The sequence below is a fragment of the Prunus avium genome, chromosome 3, assembly GCF_965620075.1.
Source record: "Prunus avium chromosome 3, drPruAviu1.hap1.1, whole genome shotgun sequence".
NCBI lineage: Eukaryota > Viridiplantae > Streptophyta > Magnoliopsida > Rosales > Rosaceae > Prunus > Prunus avium.
This window is the reverse complement of record NC_142286.1, coordinates 33,841,536-33,859,753: the sequence shown is the minus strand read 5'-3', so window position 1 is coordinate 33,859,753 and position 18,218 is coordinate 33,841,536. Positions and strand designations below refer to the sequence as shown.

The window sequence follows — 18,218 nt, the reverse complement described above, 5'->3', positions numbered from 1 at the left end:
AAAGAGGAACATGGGGTCACGTTAATGTAAAGTTAACAGCATTGTCACATTAGCCAACATATCACGATTCACAACCTTTTTTTTACGAGAAAAGGAGGTTAAAGAACCCCAAAAGAAAAAACCCACGATTTACAACCTTTATTAACGCAAATGATCCACTCACGGTGAATGGCAGACATCTTTCTCATTAAATATTCTTTTCTTTTTTTTTTTCTCAATTCTTTGCTTCATTCTACTGGCCTCTATGGCTAATAGCCGAGCTTGATTTATGAATGCAATATATCATTTGGAGAACATAGATCCATTTTCACATGCACAAAAGATACAGTTGAATAATCATATATGCATAATACAATCAGATCTTGGCTCTCCTTCCTTTTATTCCTTTTTATCTCAGGTCAATACATAGCAGCAATTATATTTTACAAGGACGCAATTCAAACACACAAGAAGGCTTTGACAATGCAGAGAAACTGGGAACTCATGCCTGGCTTTAATTCTTCTGATGCACAGCAACCCGGTGGATGTCCATGTCCTTCAACATGACAGAACGCCCACATGAATCACACGGGGCAGTTCTCGACCCGCATGCACTCTCGTGCTCAGACAATCCTCTCAATCTGTCCCGAACATCTAAAGCAGAACTTCCAGCGTGAACCATGTCCCCACAGAACCGACACGCAATAAGGCGCAGGGGGCAAACTGAGGCTTGGTGTTGCACCTGCAAACATGGAGAGAATTTCAGCCTTTTCAAGTTCATAGACTAATGATTCAATTTAAAATTTTACCAATGAAATGAAAATGTAATGATGCAAAAAGGAAAGGGGCAGAAAAATAAAGCTTACCATCTCTTCCTTTTCAAGCACAATTCCACAGGGGCAGTGAAGCGGCTCATGGAACACTTTCATGTGCTTTTCCATTTCTCCCTGGTGAAAAGCTTGCGCACATTTCTGACAATGCACATGATTCTTGGCCTCCTCAACCCTCAGAACAACTCCACAACCAGCGTGCTGACAAACAACATTATGCCTGCTACAATAGGCTTCATGAAGTCCTATAGTCCGACTGGGTATATAACGCTTACAATTCTTACACTCTACAGTATCCATCTCCATTGATGATGAGGAAGACACAGCCTGCTGACCTACCTTCCGATTACTGTCATCTTGAACATTCACAGATACTTGGTACTTAGTTGTTCCCTTAAAACCAAAAATACCAACACTATAAGTTCCTGCTGCCAAGCTCTTATCTTTAGAGCTAAGGATCAATACCTTCGAACCAATGTCATGAGATGACCATTCATGCCGGTGCCTTGTTGGGAATATGAGAGGATGCTTGGAAATATAAATATCAGTATCCCCAGAATCTGGCTCTGCGTCAATTCTCACCTCAACTTTCGCATCTACCGAAGCAATTTTCTCCCAAGTATTATTATCTATTGAGAACTTGTAATACGTGTAGTTCCCTTCATCAACCATTCCAGATTCTGATGTTCCAAATGTAAGTGGTTTTAGGACATTCTCATGAGTCTTTTCTGAAGCTGTATCAGCGCCAACTATGTCAACTTCAATATCTGTTTCTAGAACAGATACACTTGAGGAGGGTTTTAATTCAAGGACCTGTAACTTATATACCAGCTCCCCATAGTTGACTATAAATATATCATCTTCAGAAAGGGTTGCATGCTGACGAAGGCTTGTTTCAAGGATGGCCTTGTGATTGGGCAAGTCTGAAAAACCTGCCCTAAGAGGTTGAAGTTTTGCATAAGTCCCTTTAGACAGCCAGACATAGCGAACTTCTATCAGAGGAACACTTGGTGTCTTTGCTGGAAATAAATTCTGCCATACATGAGGGGGGAGGCCAACAAAACCTTCCTCTGCAGTGAACTCCAAAACACCTGAATGGGTGCTCCTACCCTTCTCCTTATCAGCATCAATCATTTCTGAAGAAGCCTCTTGATGAACTGACGACAATTTAAAGTATAAAGGTCCCTGATCAAAAGCACCTTGTTCTTGCAATTCATTGAAGCAGGAAGATGGTAGCTTGATCTTATCTCCACTACCCTGAAAAGGTACTGCTTCCAATACACGGTAAAACATGATTCCTCGTCCGACCAGTAGACTTTCTTGCATTTGTTGATCAACCTGAGGAAATAGGCGTTAGGAAATAGGCATTTCTTGCAACTAATCAACTGAAAGAACTGGAACTTCCCCTTAAATTGATTGCATATCACATTAAGTCCCAAAGGCGGGCAAGCCCAAATTACCAAGATAAAGCAAGGTTTTTTTATATATTTTTCATGAAAGTATAGATTAAGGGGAGCATGTCAATATCGATATGGAGACTAAAATAGAAATTTACTATGCGATACATATTTTTGGGTAAGTTTAGGCCATACCTAGGAATAAATCAATAATCATTGTGATTTTCCCAGGCACATTGTAAGCACAGCTATTCAATTCCAATGCATTATATGTTTGAAAGTTTCCAGATTAATGAAAAAAAAAAAAGGACTTTCTATGAATAAAGCCATAAACTTTCAAAGAGCTACGCAGTTTTCTATGAATAAAGTCATCAACTTTCAAAGAACTGAGCAATCTCAGATACTCTTTCCAATCATTGAAACAATCAAACATATAAAACAAGCTTAAAATCAAGCAAATACCAATTTCAACAATCAAAGTGATCGGAAGAATAATGGGGTTTTAGAAGCGAACCTTAAGCTGGGCTTGGGCGGCATCGAAGAGGCGTCTGGATCTCTCAGCATCAATGGCTTCTCTTTGCTTCTTAGCTTCTTCTTTACCCTTTCTCTCCCTTTCCAATTTCTTCCTCGCCGTCTCTTTCCTCTCCTTCTGCTCCTTATCCAGCTTCTCTCTCGCTCTCCTCAGCTCAAAATCCATCTCTCTCTCTCTTTGCTTTTCTGGTGTGTGTGGCTTTGCTCGTATTCGGAAGGTTTTTGTTCTCAAAAATCAGAGTCCAAGTTCGTGTTGGTTAAGGAGAATACACAGAATAGGAAAAGAACTTGGTTTTCCTCTTATGTTGGAATTGTGTATTTTGTTGGTTCCACGAATTTTCTTTCACATGGATTCATTCCAGAAGGATCTGGGCCCTTCCTTTAGGAAGGCCATTTGACTACTTCATGGGCCACCAAGCCCAAATAACATTATATTTATATATAAAAAGCCCCAAACCAATTTCAATTGCTCTATGTTCTTTTCTTTCTTTTATGCTTTTTCAGGTAGTGGTGGTGGGGTTCGTTTAGGTTCCTGAGTTGTTTTAAGATTTTTGTTATGTCAGGTTTGTGGGTTTTGTTTGAGCTTATGGTTAGTTGTGATTAGAGGTAATTACATTTTTGGTCACTAGAATTAGGATCGAATTTAATTTTGGTAACCAAAATTTTAATTTTCTGATTTTGGTCGATGTATTTGCAACTGTTAGCAAATCAAGTCAAATATTTCAATTCCGTAAGTTTTATTAATTTAAAAATATTAAATATTAAATTAAATATAATTACTGTAAACCCTTTAAAAACGCAAACGCTCGCGATAGAGAACAACCCCAATCTCCTTGGCGTCGTCTGCACACGTCCAAGGTTCATGAGAATTGGGGGTTTCAAATTTTTTCACTAAAATAGACAACGATTTAGGATTTTCAACTTTGATTTTGGTGACAAATCGACTGATTCTGAGGTTTTCAATTTATATGTTGGTGAGGAATCAAGATAAGATGGCATGGAGACGAAGAGAACTTGGTAGAGGTTCAAACAACTCAGGTGAGAAAACGACTTGGAATTTGAGTGTTTTTGGAGTTGGCTGTCATTCATAGAGTGAATGAGATCAAAACTTTACTTATTAACATAAGCTTATAATGGCACCGATGATTCAAAGGAGGCTGCAAATTTAACAATACAAAAGATGCTGCATTTGAGAGAAGAACCCCAAGCGCTCATTTTTGTTGCGAGCGTTGGGTTTTTTTTATTTTTTATTTTTTCAAGAGCTCTTGGATTAATGAGACAATTCGAAGCTTGTTTCTTCCTCCTGGCGGTTGAGCAACGGTGCTTTTTATTAACTATACTACGGTCTTTTTTAATATGTTTTTAATAAATAGTATAGCCGCACGGCTATACTGTTTAAATATATAAAGCGTATAGCCGCGCGGCTGTACTGGGGTCTTTTTTTTTAATTAAACAGTATAGCCGAGCGGCTATACTGTATCAAAAATAAAAAAATAAAAAAAAGGTCTACCTAAGCCATATGCGGATTTTTTTTATAAATAAATAGTAAAGCCACGCGGCTATACTGGGGTTTTTATTTATTTATTATATATTTTTTTTTAAACGAAGAGTATAGTTGCATAATTGCATTGGGATATATACTTTTTTATAAATAATTTTTTTCGTTTATTGATAAGAGTAGTTTAGAGCATTATCCATTACCCGAGTCTCCATTGTACACTTTGATTTTTTACTTTTTCAAAGTTATTACCCGTATAAAGAATTTAGCATTTTCCCGTTTAATACTCGTATTATATACGTACATAGATACTTTTTAATAATACTTCTGTTTTCCGTACACATCTTAAAGACTAGATAAAATACATATTTTTTCTAACGGCAAACGTACAATACACGTATTGTACACATACATACGTAATTTTCATGTTTAATAATACACATGTTTTTTTTTACAAAATTTTCAATAATACACAAAAAAAATTCACTTATTTTACACAAAATTTTCACATAATTGAATAAAAATAATATATATTTAAATATTATAAAATGGCCTAACTTTTCAGTTGTAACTTGCCAAAATTTTGCCGAATTAAACACGTACATATTTTATTTGTATCTTTCTCCTTCCACATTTTACTAACTATGAAAGAATTTGAGAGGTTAAGACTATTTCTTACTTGTAAGAAAAATAGAAGATTATGATTTTGAAATCTCTTTGCCAACCAGAACAACAATTTCAAACAAAGTTTTATGGGTATAGTAGTAAGAGAGGCGGTAGTATTGCCTCAATACAAAAAAAAAAAGCTGAAAGGCAAATATCTTTTTCTTTTTTTTGGTTCAATAAGGCTTCATAGATTTATCTTTTTAAGAGCCAAGCCCAATAACTTGGTAATATAATAAGAAGTAAAAATGATAAATAAATAATAGAAAGAAGAATTCTGGGGAAGGTCTGTCAGACAACCGTGAGACCATCCATCCCAGCCAGCTTGATCAGCGGCTGAGAACGATCATCTACTGCCACAATGATTGGAGACCACGAAGCTGCTAATCACGCTCTGATCACAACGGTCATGGTTCATCCACCAGACTTTGGTTCCTGTCTCCTTAGAAATCAAGGTTACAGATGAAAAATCTAAAGAACAGATCCTGTCCAAGTAAGGTCGTGGGATTAGTTCACTGAACGCGGCTATTAAAACAGAGTCTCTCTTTTGTATATTTCCGATGTGGGAGTAGTTTTTGCTTTTGGAATATACTTTTGAACCATTTGGGTGTTGTTTTTAGTTCAACCATGAAGTGGTCTTCCTTTCTGTCGAACAAGGCCATTATAATTTATAAAGGATTCTCAGCTAAATTAAGCTGCAACAAAAGGCACAGACAAGCATTTGGACCCCAATATTGTTGTTAGGTTCAAACTTTTTGAAGCTGATATAAACATAAGAACAGCTATCTGTATCAAAATTATGACTAATGCTCTTGTTGTAATAGTGTAGTTAAGTTTATGTCTTGAAACATTTTAGACAGAAACTTGTCATGTTTTTGGTTGTATTAATGTTACTTTATTTTGTAAGGGTTAGATGAAGCCATATAGTCACTCTTATATATGTGGCGTTCCTAGTTTTCGCTAAGTGATATAATCAGCCTTGACTTCTCATATTTAGCATTCCAAGATAATATAGTAAGTGTGCTCAAGAAGCTAGAGAGAGCAAGTTTTCTCCCATATCACATTTCTGGATTTTCTAGCTTGAGACTGATCTCACACACATCAAGATATCTCAAAATCCAACAACTCCAATAACAATCAAGTCTATAAGAATTTAGGTTGTGTTTGGTACGCTTCACTGGACTGGACTGGCTTAAATAACACTAGAAACCCATGTTTGGTAAGAGAGAGGACTATCTTAAATGAGATTATATAGTCCAACAGTAAAAAAAAACCCCTTCACTGGCTCCTTTAATATAACGAAGTTGAAAAGTGGTTCGCAAAATAGCGAAGTCGATAAATAGAACACGTGAGTCTGAACTCCACCAATTTCTTCTTCTTCTTCACATGGAATTGGATTTTCTGGATTTATGTTTTCAGTAAACCGTATCGACAACAAAAACCATACCCAATTAAACACCCATCACCACCCAACCCACTGCATAACCCAGAAACTTGACGTCTCCACCTCCACTGCACAACTGACTATGAGCAATCCAATAGGACCCCATCATCATCATCATAATCATCCCCATCTTGTTTGTTTTGTTGATATGGGTCAGAATCTGATGATGATGGCCTTAAATAGGGGCAAAGTGGGGTGATAGAGAGGAGAAGAGGCATGGTTATGTTTGTGGAAAGCATGGCCTGAGCTGTGGTTTGGGGAGGTAGGCAAATGGGTTTGAGGAGGATAGTAGGTGGTGAGGTGACGGGGAGAGGAAGAAGAGAAGATAATTATGGTTTTCTCAAATATTTTATTATTTTATAGTTAATTAATTATTTTAGCTTAAATTTTATTTATTAATTGTTTATATCTACTATGATGTTATTATCTAGGTTTTTTTAATAGAATTTTATTATTGTTTCAATTATTTTTTTAGAACATAAATTAAAAAAAATACACTTGAAAATAACTTACATATTATTATTCTAAAAATGATATCAGAAAGCCTTTAAAAAAAATATCACAATCCTTAATTAAATTTAAATATTACAATATTTATTTTTTAGTCCGACAAATCCAACTTCTTAGTCCAACGCAGCATCAAACGTAGGTCGGTACTTAATCCAGCTTAGTCCAATTCAAGCAAATCCAAAACAATCCCAGAATTTAATCCAGTCCATGACAGTTAGAGGCTATATATTAAGGTTTTTCATTTCAGGTAGTTCCTCGGATTGACAATTTGCCTCTTGGTCTTGGTCTTGGGCATTTTCTTTTTCCTCACCTAAAACTTTCCAAATGTTGTCCAATGCATCTTTTGCTGCTCTGTTATGTGCAACTTCCTTTCTAAGACCATAAGTACCTCTTCCAACAATCTCATTGTTTATGAAAACCTCAACCGTCTGGCTTTCCTCCCACAAATCTACAAACCGAAGTTTGAGATTGTTCTTTTGGCATATTTCATAAAGCTGTGTAACAGGATGCGTCTTTATCGTCCCCGGATTTATTATCGGCTCCAGCAAATCCTTAAACGCCTAGTTTTTTGAAAAAGACGAGACATTCTAGTGAGAATGGTTTAACAATAAACATATGAAACAAATATGAGGACATGGGAATGCAGACCTCCCACACAGTGTCAATTGAGTTACAGTCCATGAAAACTGCTCCTATTGTTGATTCAACAATATCTGCAAGGTTCTTTGGAGCATCTACGAGACCATTGGAATGCAGCGGATAGTGCGAAATCGCTCTGGTGAATTCTCGAATCTGTAAATTTTCAACACAACTGTTAATGATAACAAATCCAAAATTTTGAAGTTTTGTTCCTTTGAAAGAAAGCAATTAGGTTCACATCAAACAATGTGCAGGGTTGGCAAATTCTAGAACCCAAAAACGTATAGATAACGACATATAAGATTGTGACTTGTGGTTTTTTGAGACTCCCATGCCTTAAAGTCATGCCGTATAAGCCAATAATGCAGATTAAGACAAGAAACCTAATCGTTGAAGATATTAATATACTAATCACGGCAATTAAATTGACTAAACAAAATTCCATACGAATATTTCCAACAACAACATGTTATCAAATTCAACTTTCCTGTTGATACCTGCAAAAGCACCATTAGCACTTATCAAAATTGACATTGATTATCGTCAAAATCCATGTCCAATAGAAAATATAGGATCCAAGAGTTTTAAGCTTTTACTGCCCTATCATCACTTACTTGTTCTTCAAGCAAGGGTTTCTTGTGCCGCAGGTAGCGGTGCAACCCGTGTTTGATAGCCACACGTGCAAGCTTCTCAGTATCGACGTTGGCTGCCCTGAGCCGGGTCAACCTGCCCGGTGGCAAGCCCGGGTACAAATTGTATTGTTCTCTGCTGAACAACAAATTGAGCACAGCGTCCCCAACATACTCCAAACGCTCATAGGAAGAGGCAGAGCACTCTGTGGACACAAAAGAAGAATGTGTAAAAGCTTCTTTTAACAAAACCTTGTTGTTGAAGCTATAGCCTATGATCTTCTCCACTTCTTCAAGATTTGGCTGAGCCACCTCATCAGTCAACGTCGTTGACTTTTCAGCCTCTGAAGACAAGACTTCGTTCATATGAAGTGTTTGATATTCTTCTGCTTGTGCTCCCATGGTTGGCATGAACAACAGGTCATGAGAGGAGATATATATAGATTAGATTATGAAGCGTGGAGATTTGCTGCAAAGCACTTGGTTATATACATAAATGGTCGGCACGCCTTTGTTTATGTGATATAATTTGGAATTAATTAAAACAAAATTTGGCAATTAGATTTGGAATATATTAATACTAGGATTAGGAGGCTGGCAGCTAACAAGGAAATATCATAGGCGGCTTTGGCAATATATGTCGGTTATTGGTGATTAAGATATGCGGTTGCTGGACGGCAGAAGAGTAAACTGAATTTTGACACATTTGGTTAAAATGGATAATCTTCTCACAGAGGAGATATCGATTACTTAAGGACATCCAATATCTTAAAAGTTGTGATTTCTCTTCAAGGGAAAAATGTTTCTCTATCGATGTTGTTATCTCGTTTTCTTAAGGTCATCTCGTAAGTTGAAATAACTTTCAGTGCTTAGTTACGTTAGTTATATTTATATATAATCGGCACGTACACAATTTTTTCTTCTCCTACCATAGTACCATATACAAATGTGTGATCGTATGAGTTGACATTTATTTTTGTCTAATTCAAACAATAATGAGTTATGCATATATTAACATTACATAAAGAAGGAGTTTGTTGCTGAAGCGGTTAACATCATTTGTTCTCTTAAATATCGCTTGTATATAAAATAAAATAAAAACATTACATGGAGACTCACATTTATGCTAGGAAGGGGGAAGACAATCTTGAATTATGAAAATCATTTTTGTCTTTAACTAGTAGTATCTTAGATAACATACTTCTCGAATATAATGCCTCCCCTAGTGTATGAGACTTGATTTTTGGAGTAGGTGAATCGCATTAATTGTTTTTGGTTACCAAAACTTGAATTATGACATTATCACAATCTGGAATTTGTATATTGCCAAGTTGCCAAGCGGGGATATTTTTATTTTCTTCTCCAAATGGATTTGGGATTCAGGATCTTAGATTTATGTCTGGTTTTGGATACCATGCCAGCAAGTCAGCTTGACCAATTCTAGTAGAGCACGGCAGAGTTGGAAATTAAATGGCTAAATCACACAAAATGGCCCTGAACTATATTCATTGGACACCAGGGAAAGAGTCTGAGCAGTGAAAGTAGACAAAAAGGGCATCCAGAATGGCCATTGGCTAAGGCCATCGGTCAAATAATCAACAAAGTGCAGTCTTGTTGCTCAAGAAATTGAATAAAGAAAACGAAGAATCTAGAAATGACATCACATACTTTTCAAACTCTCGAGTCAAGTCATAACCATCATGATTCATGTTGCTTGAAGCCAAAGAACAAGATTATTTTCAAACTGTTTCTTGGGAAGTCAAAGCCATCATCATGCATGTTGCTTCTAGTAAATAAAAGATTTCGATAATGAAAATCAATCATCTTTTGCTCTCGACTTTGGCATTGAGCATCATTAATAGTTTCTTTAACAACTTTGGAATGCTAAAATAGGAGAGTCACATCATCAAAAATCTCTCCAATAACCTTGTCAAACTCAGTCAATTAAAGGTGCAACATCTTTCTCTCTCTTTAGGATTGATAAATTAACTTTGGCTTTTCAAAACATTTAATTTTACTTTGAAAAAACAAAACTTATTTTGAAAATATTAAAAAATTGTATAAATAAATAGACATTCTTCACATGTTTTCGTATTTTTCATTTTTTTTTTCCATATCATTGCATTAATTGAATTGAAAAGTCTCTTTTGGCATAAATTATCAAAGTAGCAAATAAATCTTTTCAAATTGCCTTGTAGGTCAACAAACTATAATTTGAAGATTAGTTTACTACTACCATTGGAGAAAACCAATCACCAATCGCCAATCCCTAACCCTAGTCCCAATCAAATCATTATCGGAGGCTTAGCATTTCAAGATGCACAGATATTTTCTTCGAACCCCCAAAAAAGAAGAGGGAATCAAACCCTGAAGAACCAAGCTTTGGGAGGCGGGCCTGCTTCTAAACTGTTTGATCCCTTTCTTTTTTAACCTGTTGGGGCCTGTATGTCATCGTGGTTTTTGTTTGTAGTTGTACTCTTTTCGTATAAAAAATAAAATAGAAAACCAGAAGAACAGCAACTAACAAGTAGAAGGTTTCCCACCATCTGATTGCTTTCATATTTTTCTTTTGCACGCAAACCATTTTCACAAGGAAAACCAGTAAATCCATATGCTCTGTTTTTCTTTTTGGTTTTATTACCACCATAATACGCTTCCTTTTTTGGAATTAATGCAAAGAATTCATGTTTTCGCATGAGAATGGACAAATTTGTATATGAAAAAATAAGATGGTTTTCTTCTTACTCTTGCCACTTGCACTAAAAACTTAACTTCCCGAGGGCAAGATTTGAAGGAACTTTTATCTTTGCTTTGTCCTTGGACGAGGGCGGTTTGGTTCGGCTGTCCCTTTGGGTACTCTCCTGACTTGGCTTCTGTTTCCATCCTGAACTCTTGGTTAACTGGTTTTCTGAGCAGTACCTTTGTTGATGGGGATCAAAGGGATTGGGGAATCTCCCCTATCATGTTTTGCTCCTGGGAAATTTGGAAGGCTCGTTGTAAGGCGTTATTCAAGGATCTTAGGCCCTCTCCTCAACTGGTTCTCTCCCAATCCCAAGCCATCAACTGTTTGGAGGAGTTTTCTTGGGCCAAGGATTTGGCAACTTGCGTGTAAGATCCTACATCGACCAATGGAGAGGGGTGATATGCCTTATATGTACATGTCCGCCTCCATCTAGCACGAGGCCTTTTGGGAGCTCACTGGCTTCGGAGTCATGGGAACTCCGAAGTTAAGCGAGTTGGGGCTAGAGCAATCCTAGGATGGGTGACCCACTGGGAAGTTGCTCGTGAGCTCTTAGAAACAAAACCGTGAGGGCAGAGAGGAGGGCCCAAAGCATACAATATCGTGCTACGGCGTAGCGTTCAGGGATGTGACAATTTGGTATCAAAGCCACTCTACCGTGTGGTGCTAGTGTGCCGATGAGGACGTCGGGCCCCTAAGGGGGGTGGATTGTAAGATCCCACATCGACCAACGGAAAGAGGGTGATGTGCCTTATATGTACATGCCCACCTCCATCTAGCACGATACTTTTTGGGAGCTCACTGGCTTCGGAGTCACGGGAACTCCGAAGTTAAGCGAGTTGGGGCTAGAGCAATCCCATGATAGGTGACATACTGGGAAGTTGCTCGTGAGCTCCCAGAAACAAAACCGTAAGGGTGATGTGACATTGCGCCCCCCCTTATTAACAATGGTGCTTCTACTAGATCGCACTGGTCCGCTTCACCTTTCCCTTTTGTCAAAATCAATATTGATGGCGCATGGGAGGCCCAATCGGGTTTGGGGGTTGTTGAAGTGGTTATCCGGATCATATTGGCTCTTTCGTTGGTGCCACTACGTAACACTATAATCTCTCATCTGCGGCAGAGTGTGACGCCCGTGCTGCGATAGTGGGCCTTTCCTTTGCCTCCTCCTTGCAATTGTAGCACATTGTAGTGGAAACTGATTGTTTTGAGCTTTTCTCGTGTGTTAAGAATGGTTCTGCAACTAGTAACTGGAGGTTTTATCCTTTCCTTGCTGAATTTCGTCGCTTGGAATAATCTTTCATCCAATGCTATTGGAACTGGATTCGTCATGAAGCTAACGGAGCCGCTGATACTGCCGCCAAGCTAGCTAAATGGAGGTTGCGCTTTTGCAATTGGGTTAATACTCCCCAACCCTCCTTGGTCTCTGTCCTATCGCGAGATGGCCTGCCTACTCCTCCTTAATATTTGCTTGGCGGTTGCTGCGGATCTGGTGTTCAATGTTTTTCTTTTGTTTGTTTGTTTTCATTGTTGTTAGCCTCTTTGCTTTCCCCTGTGGTTAGCTGCTCCTTTTCTGTTTGTTGCTTGCTTGTTTGGGCTTTCTATGGAAGTATCTATTTGATAATATAAAAAAGTGATATATATACAATTTACAAAAGACTCCCACAATGCTCAATTATATATGCATGTACAATGTCTTTGATATCTCATATTCGGTGTGTTCACAACAAAAGAATTTTCCTAATCCTAAACACAAGCAACATTGCACTTCTAGATTTCTACCTTTCCGACATCATATTGACCAGAGCGTCATCAGCGCAACCACGATAGATCCCATACTTGGACGCATGTCTTTATTCTCATGCGTGCATGCTTTGGCAAGTTGGGCCATCTGCACCAGAAAATCACCGTAAGTTATTTTTACATTGATATCTAGAGATAAATTATAATGTTTTTTTTCCCTTCTGAGAAATTATTTCACCTTGCGCACTGAGTCAAGTGGATAGTTGTCTCCAAGACCAGGGTCAACCAATTTCCGGAGGTCTTCTTTAGGATCGGGTTGATTAAGAACCTCCTCAAACTGTAAAAAGTAAAATTACAATAAAAATAGGCAAAAAGTCACTTTTGGTCCCTCTTGTTTGTCACTTTTACCACTTTGGTCTATGTGGTTTCAATTTGGTCAATTTTGTCCCTGTGGTTTCAATTTGAAACAATTCAAAGACAATCCTCAATTTCTGTCAAATTTTTTAAGGGCTAACGACAAAACACACCCTTGATGTTTGGGGTCATTCTCAATATGGGCCCTTGACTTTTGATTTCATCAATTTATACCCCATTGTTTTCACATATGACCAATTTAAGTCTTCCGTTAAGTAGATTGTTTGGTCAAACGTTAACTGCTGACGTGTCAATTGTAGGATCCACCCACTATCCAATCCCCAATTTTTTTATAAATAAAATAATAAAATAACATAAAATTTTAAAAAAAAATTAACTTTTAAAAAAAGTCTACCCATATGCACAACCTTCCTCACCCCTTCTCCAACGAACAGCGTTCCCCACGGCCTCTCTGACGCACAACGTTCACCCCACGAAAAAAACTTGCCTGCACCGGGGATAAGACTACAGTCCTATCCCCCTCCAACCGAAGTCTGCCATGTGTCCAATTTTGTCAGAAAATGGACAAGTGGCGGGCTGCGATTGGAGGGGGATAGGAGTCCTATCCCCGGTGCAGGTAAGTCTCTCTCGTTCCCCACCCCCTCTCCGACGCACAGCGTTCCCTACCCCCTATCTGACCACAGCCTTCCCCACCCCCTCTCTGACCACAGCCTTCCCCACCCCATCACCGATGTACAACCGCACCCACCCCAGCCCCTTCCCTCTCTTCGTCCCTGTCTCTTTCTCCTCCCAGCTACCCCATCCCATCTTATCCAAAACAACCCCCCACCTCTCTCTCTCTCTCTCTCGGCAGCGTAGAACTCAAAGAGGAACTTTGAAATACACGACTCAAACAACAATCCCCATTTCCCTATTTTCTCAATTCCCTTTCTTTCTCTGTCTTTCTTCTGTGGACTGAATTATTGCAAATTTATGATCCATACCCCAAAACCCATCAACCCATTTGCCCAAAACTAGGATCTCCTTCCTTCCTTATGCCTTGTGATTGATTTGGTTCCCATTGAAGAAGGTTGAAGAAGAAGAATGTAAGGAACAGGAGAATTGGGTTTCTATGTCACGCGGACCCATTTTCATGGATCACGTTCTTATGGTCTTGCGCGAGATTTAAGGAGGAAAGAGCGACCATCTAAGCCTTTTCAATTTCTTTGATGCTGCGAATCTTGGATACTTGGACTATCCCCAAATCGAGGCCGAGTTATCTGCGCTTCAAATTCTGCCATAGTACAAGTATGCCAAGGATCTTATGAAGGTTCGATTATCTGAAGTTTCGAAGGTACATGGATGACAAGGAACTTGAGATGTATCGTATTTTTCAGGCATTGATGGTGTAGCCGTGTGTCGGCGAGAGGGGGTGGGGAACATCGGGGAGGTGCTGAGTTGTTGGGCACGAAAGGGGCTGGGATCTGGGTAGATTTTTATTTTATTTTATTTTATGTGATTTTATCATTTTATATAATTGATTTAGTTTTTTTTAATATAAATTGGTAGGTCATACAATGGACACGTCAGCAGTTAACGTGTGAACAAATGGTCTACTTCACGGAAGACTTAAATTGGTCATATGTGAAAATAATATGGTGTAAATTGATGAAATTGAAAGCTGGGCCCATATTGAAAATGACCCCAAACATTAAGAGTGTGTTTTGTTGTTAGCCCTAAATTTCCATTACTTGTATAGGGGCAATTCGGTCTACAAATTATTAACAAATTTATTCCTTTTAAAATAAATTAAAAATTAAAATAAAGCCTTTTTCTCACCTTGTCCTCCCAACCCCAACCGTACATCCAGTCCCCACCCAACATCCACAACGCCCACCAACAGTCCCCACCCAACCCTAGTCAGCCACCACATCCCTGTCACCCAACCTTAGTTAGCCACCACCCCAGCCACCCAATCCCGCCCAAGCAACCAAATCGCCCTAAAAAAAGAAAAAAATCCAATAGATGGGAGTCGTCGAAAAAGGCGCAGATGAGAAGGGGGTCGAGATCAAGCATGGAGGAGGTGATCTTGAGGGTGGGGAAGGCCTCGACGGAGGCCTTGGCGTCTCCTCCTTTTTCTTCATCTCTCTCCAAAAACAAAAGAAACAAAAATGTCCAAACGATGGATTCAATGAGTTTCTGCCACCAACGATTGCCGTCGTCGGATCGGTTCCTCAGCTTCTTCTCATTATTGTCGCCCTCCTCTGCCACCACCGATGAGGAGCTCAACGAGGCCGATATCTTCGTCGTCGTAGAAGCCCAGCCGTTCGATTCCGAGATTTTCTCAGTCTCATCCCGTGCCGACTTCGAGAAATTTCCAGAGCTTGGCTCCGATGAAGGTTCCCGTGCTGTCCCAGGCTGTAGAGGAGCATCGGAGAAACGACAACCTTGCTGATGTCGTCGATGATGATGGAGATGAAGAGATGCTGCCTCGCACAAGCTCGTGGGAAGAAGAAGAATCCATGAGCTCCATGGGTGCGTTGATAAAATTTTTGGAAGAGTGTTGAGGGCATTTTCCCTTGTGTTTGGTCGGAGAAGAAAGTTTATGGATGGTGGGCAATGGCTAGGTGGTAGTCAGTAGATGGTGGTTTTTGGCGATGGCTAGGTGGTGGTCGGTAGACGTTGGTTTTTGGGGATGGCTGGGTTGGGGTGACGGTGAAGGGGTGGGGCTGGAGGGAAGGGGGGATAGGGTGATTAGCTTTTATTTTTTATATATTTGATTTTAATTTTTTAAAATTATTTTAAAAGAAAATAATAATTTGTGGACCGAATTGCCCCTTCATAATTAACAAAAGTTAAAAAAATTTGACAGAAATTGAAAAATTGAAATAACATATACCAAAGTGATAAAAGTGACAAACTAAAGGGACCAAAAGTGACTTTTGGACATAAAAATATGCTCATGTGCTTTCGTGCAATGCCAGATAGAAACCCAGCGTAAACTTGGTAAGAGCTGGCTTATTTAAGTACAGAGATGGCAAGAAAACTAACCAAACCAACAAGGCCTCTTGATTCAGAGCCAGAACTATCTGCCCTCACAACAGCTTCCTTAGCGGAGATCAATTCGTAAATGACAACTCCAAACGCATAAACATCTACTTTGGGAGAAACTTTGCCATACTGAGCATATCTGTACGCAAAAATATTAGGAGTTAACCCATATTTGCAGAGAATAGCATACTTAAGTTTGCCTTTTTCCCCCCTCTTAGAAGGAGTTTATTGCATCAACATACAGCCCAACATCGGATAGGAAACACATCAAAATACCGACTTTCAAGGGAAACAAATTGGGCTGGAAGAACAGAACCATTCTCGCTATTCCAGCAGGATTCTATATTCCCAGATAATATAAATGAATATCTCAGCACCTTAAGACCTCTTGTATCTCTGACAGAAGCTGGAGGGGCAAACTAAAGAACTCTAATGACATTTGACAAAGTAGCAATAAGCCACTCTGGATATTTATCTTACAATTACATATGTCCACTAAAGAGTGCACAATCTTCAGGCCCCTTCAGCCATCGGCTTACAGGTCAGGGGATGATGGCAGGAAAAAAAAAAAAAGGCAATCAGAATAGCCACTAATTGAGCTTACGATAGGTCATTCCAGCAGATTTGGTCCCCCCAAATTTCAACAAAGGCAATCTGTTCAGGATAAAAATTTGCTAGAGATGTAGTAGATAAAGAGTTAAAAGAACATAGAAAAAATATCTTACTCCGGCGACAAGTATCCAAATGTTCCCACAAGACGTGTGGGGAGTGATGCACTTCCAACCTCAGTCAGTTTAGCTAATCCAAAATCTGCAACCTGCAATAAAAGAGAAATTTCATTGCAACAATGTGAACAAGCTTTCAAAAGTTCGTAGTGGAAATATAGGCACTAAAGTAACCTTGGCATGGAAATTCTTGTCTATCAGTATATTGGCTGATTTTATATCCCGGTGGATATAAGCAGGAACAGTATACTCATGAATGTATTCAAGACCTCTTGCTGAATCTAGGGCAATCTGCACTCTATTAGACCACGGTAGTGGGTCCCTCCCTGGAAAAAAAATTAAACGGTATTATTACCATTCTCCTGCGTACAGAAGCACTTAGAAGCACTAAAATCCCCATCATGCACAGCCTAACCTGAACCACGTAGATGTTGGCTTAAGTTTCCACTCTCAATGTATTCATAGACTAGGAAAAGAGAGCCCTCAACGCAATAACCAATCAAGCGCACCTGCATTTATTGTCTAGAGGATTAGAAATAATCAAACGTCTTAGAGATCCGTTATGCAACGGCTACAAGTACTGTAGTACCAGTATAACCTCCAACTAGATTTAATGGACGACTAACTAAAAATTCTTCTCAGAGAACATTAAATTTATTCATAATAGTATTTCTATAAATGCAAAATCAGAGTTAAGTATAAGTAACAAAACACATTGCATTGCCGCATTTATATACTAACACACTTATCTTATAACATCCTTTTTCTTAGTCCAGCTGTCTTTCCAGTACTTACATAAAATAAATTTCTCTGATCACATACTTAACCTCTGATTTCTGAGCTACTAGGCCATACTTGCAACCTGATAAGGGTTTGTTGGTTTACCACTAGTCCCAAAAACTTAAAGTTGTCATGATGTGATGTGGAATCAAACTTATATTGGGATATCGGAAATAAAAGGATTCTAGGAGATTCTTTTCAAAATGTATCAAAAATAGACACATACAAAAGCTCTTCTAGTAAAGTCCAGCAATTCTTTAAAAAATATGCTAAGCAAATATGTGGATTAAAATTGCTAAGTGAAGAGAAAGCATCAATTACTTCATAATTCTTCTGCAAGATTCACGTACATTGTCATTGTTTGGAAAGATAAGTTCATTACCAGATTCAAATGATGTACACGAGTCAAAACATTTAATTCGGCAAGAAATTCTTTTGAGGCTCGCATATCCATCTTCTTGATTGCAGCTTTCTGCAAAGAGAGAGTTATAGGGGTTGGACTTCTTTTTTTTGGTCAATAAGAACTTTCATTAACAGGAGAGCAACCCAACAGATTACAACTCAAAGATTGGGAAAGCAAAGCCATGAGACAGAAACAGAAGTGCATGCACTGCAAATAAAACTCAATAGACTCAATAGACCTCATGAGCTTGGCATATGGGACATAATGGGGTTCGAGCAATTTTGCATTTGTGGAGAGCCATT

General features: G+C 38.7%; 3 protein-coding genes and 1 non-coding gene across 6 annotated transcripts in view; all 4 read right to left on the bottom strand.

The window, feature by feature from the left end:
* Window positions 1–341: 341 nt before the first annotated feature.
* LOC110764287 (Ubiquitin fusion degradation UFD1 family protein) lies at window positions 342–3,053 on the bottom strand. The gene is made up of 3 exons (XM_021967215.2): window positions 2,721–3,053; window positions 846–2,147; window positions 342–721 (listed from the first exon to the last, which is right to left on the bottom strand). The coding sequence occupies exons 1-3, from the start codon at window positions 2,901–2,903 to the stop codon at window positions 494–496; spliced, it is 1,713 nt and encodes a 570-aa protein (XP_021822907.1). The 5' UTR covers window positions 2,904–3,053; the 3' UTR covers window positions 342–493.
* Window positions 3,054–5,183: 2,130 nt separating this feature from the next.
* Window positions 5,184–5,401, bottom strand: LOC148295991 (small nucleolar RNA U3). The gene has a single exon (XR_015834952.1). It is a non-coding gene; the product is annotated as a small nucleolar RNA U3 (small nucleolar RNA).
* Window positions 5,402–6,899: 1,498 nt separating this feature from the next.
* LOC110764300 (ribonuclease 3-like protein 3) lies at window positions 6,900–8,575 on the bottom strand. The gene is made up of 3 exons (XM_021967227.2): window positions 8,106–8,575; window positions 7,501–7,644; window positions 6,900–7,412 (listed from the first exon to the last, which is right to left on the bottom strand). Exons 1-3 carry the CDS (start codon window positions 8,529–8,531, stop codon window positions 7,074–7,076), a joined length of 909 nt encoding a protein of 302 aa, XP_021822919.2. The 5' UTR covers window positions 8,532–8,575; the 3' UTR covers window positions 6,900–7,073.
* A 3,902-nt stretch (window positions 8,576–12,477) lies between these two features.
* Window positions 12,478–18,218, bottom strand: part of LOC110764276 (chitin elicitor receptor kinase 1-like) — a 47,659-nt gene continuing 41,918 nt past the window's right edge. The window contains exons 4-10 of one of the 3 annotated variants that reach the window (XM_088250396.1): window positions 17,896–17,985; window positions 17,149–17,242; window positions 16,908–17,059; window positions 16,734–16,825; window positions 16,009–16,147; window positions 12,842–12,940; window positions 12,482–12,751 (exon numbers count right to left, since the gene is read on the bottom strand). In XM_088250396.1, the coding sequence (XP_088106522.1) occupies window positions 12,653–12,751; window positions 12,842–12,940; window positions 16,009–16,147; window positions 16,734–16,825; window positions 16,908–17,059; window positions 17,149–17,242; window positions 17,896–17,985 (765 nt within the window). In that variant the 3' untranslated portion in view covers window positions 12,482–12,652. Of the gene's footprint in view, window positions 12,752–12,841; window positions 12,941–13,754; window positions 15,878–16,008; window positions 16,148–16,733; window positions 16,826–16,907; window positions 17,060–17,148; window positions 17,243–17,895; window positions 17,986–18,218 lie in introns of those variants that run through there. The other 2 variants (XM_088250397.1, XM_088250398.1) reach the window with 2 other exon arrangements.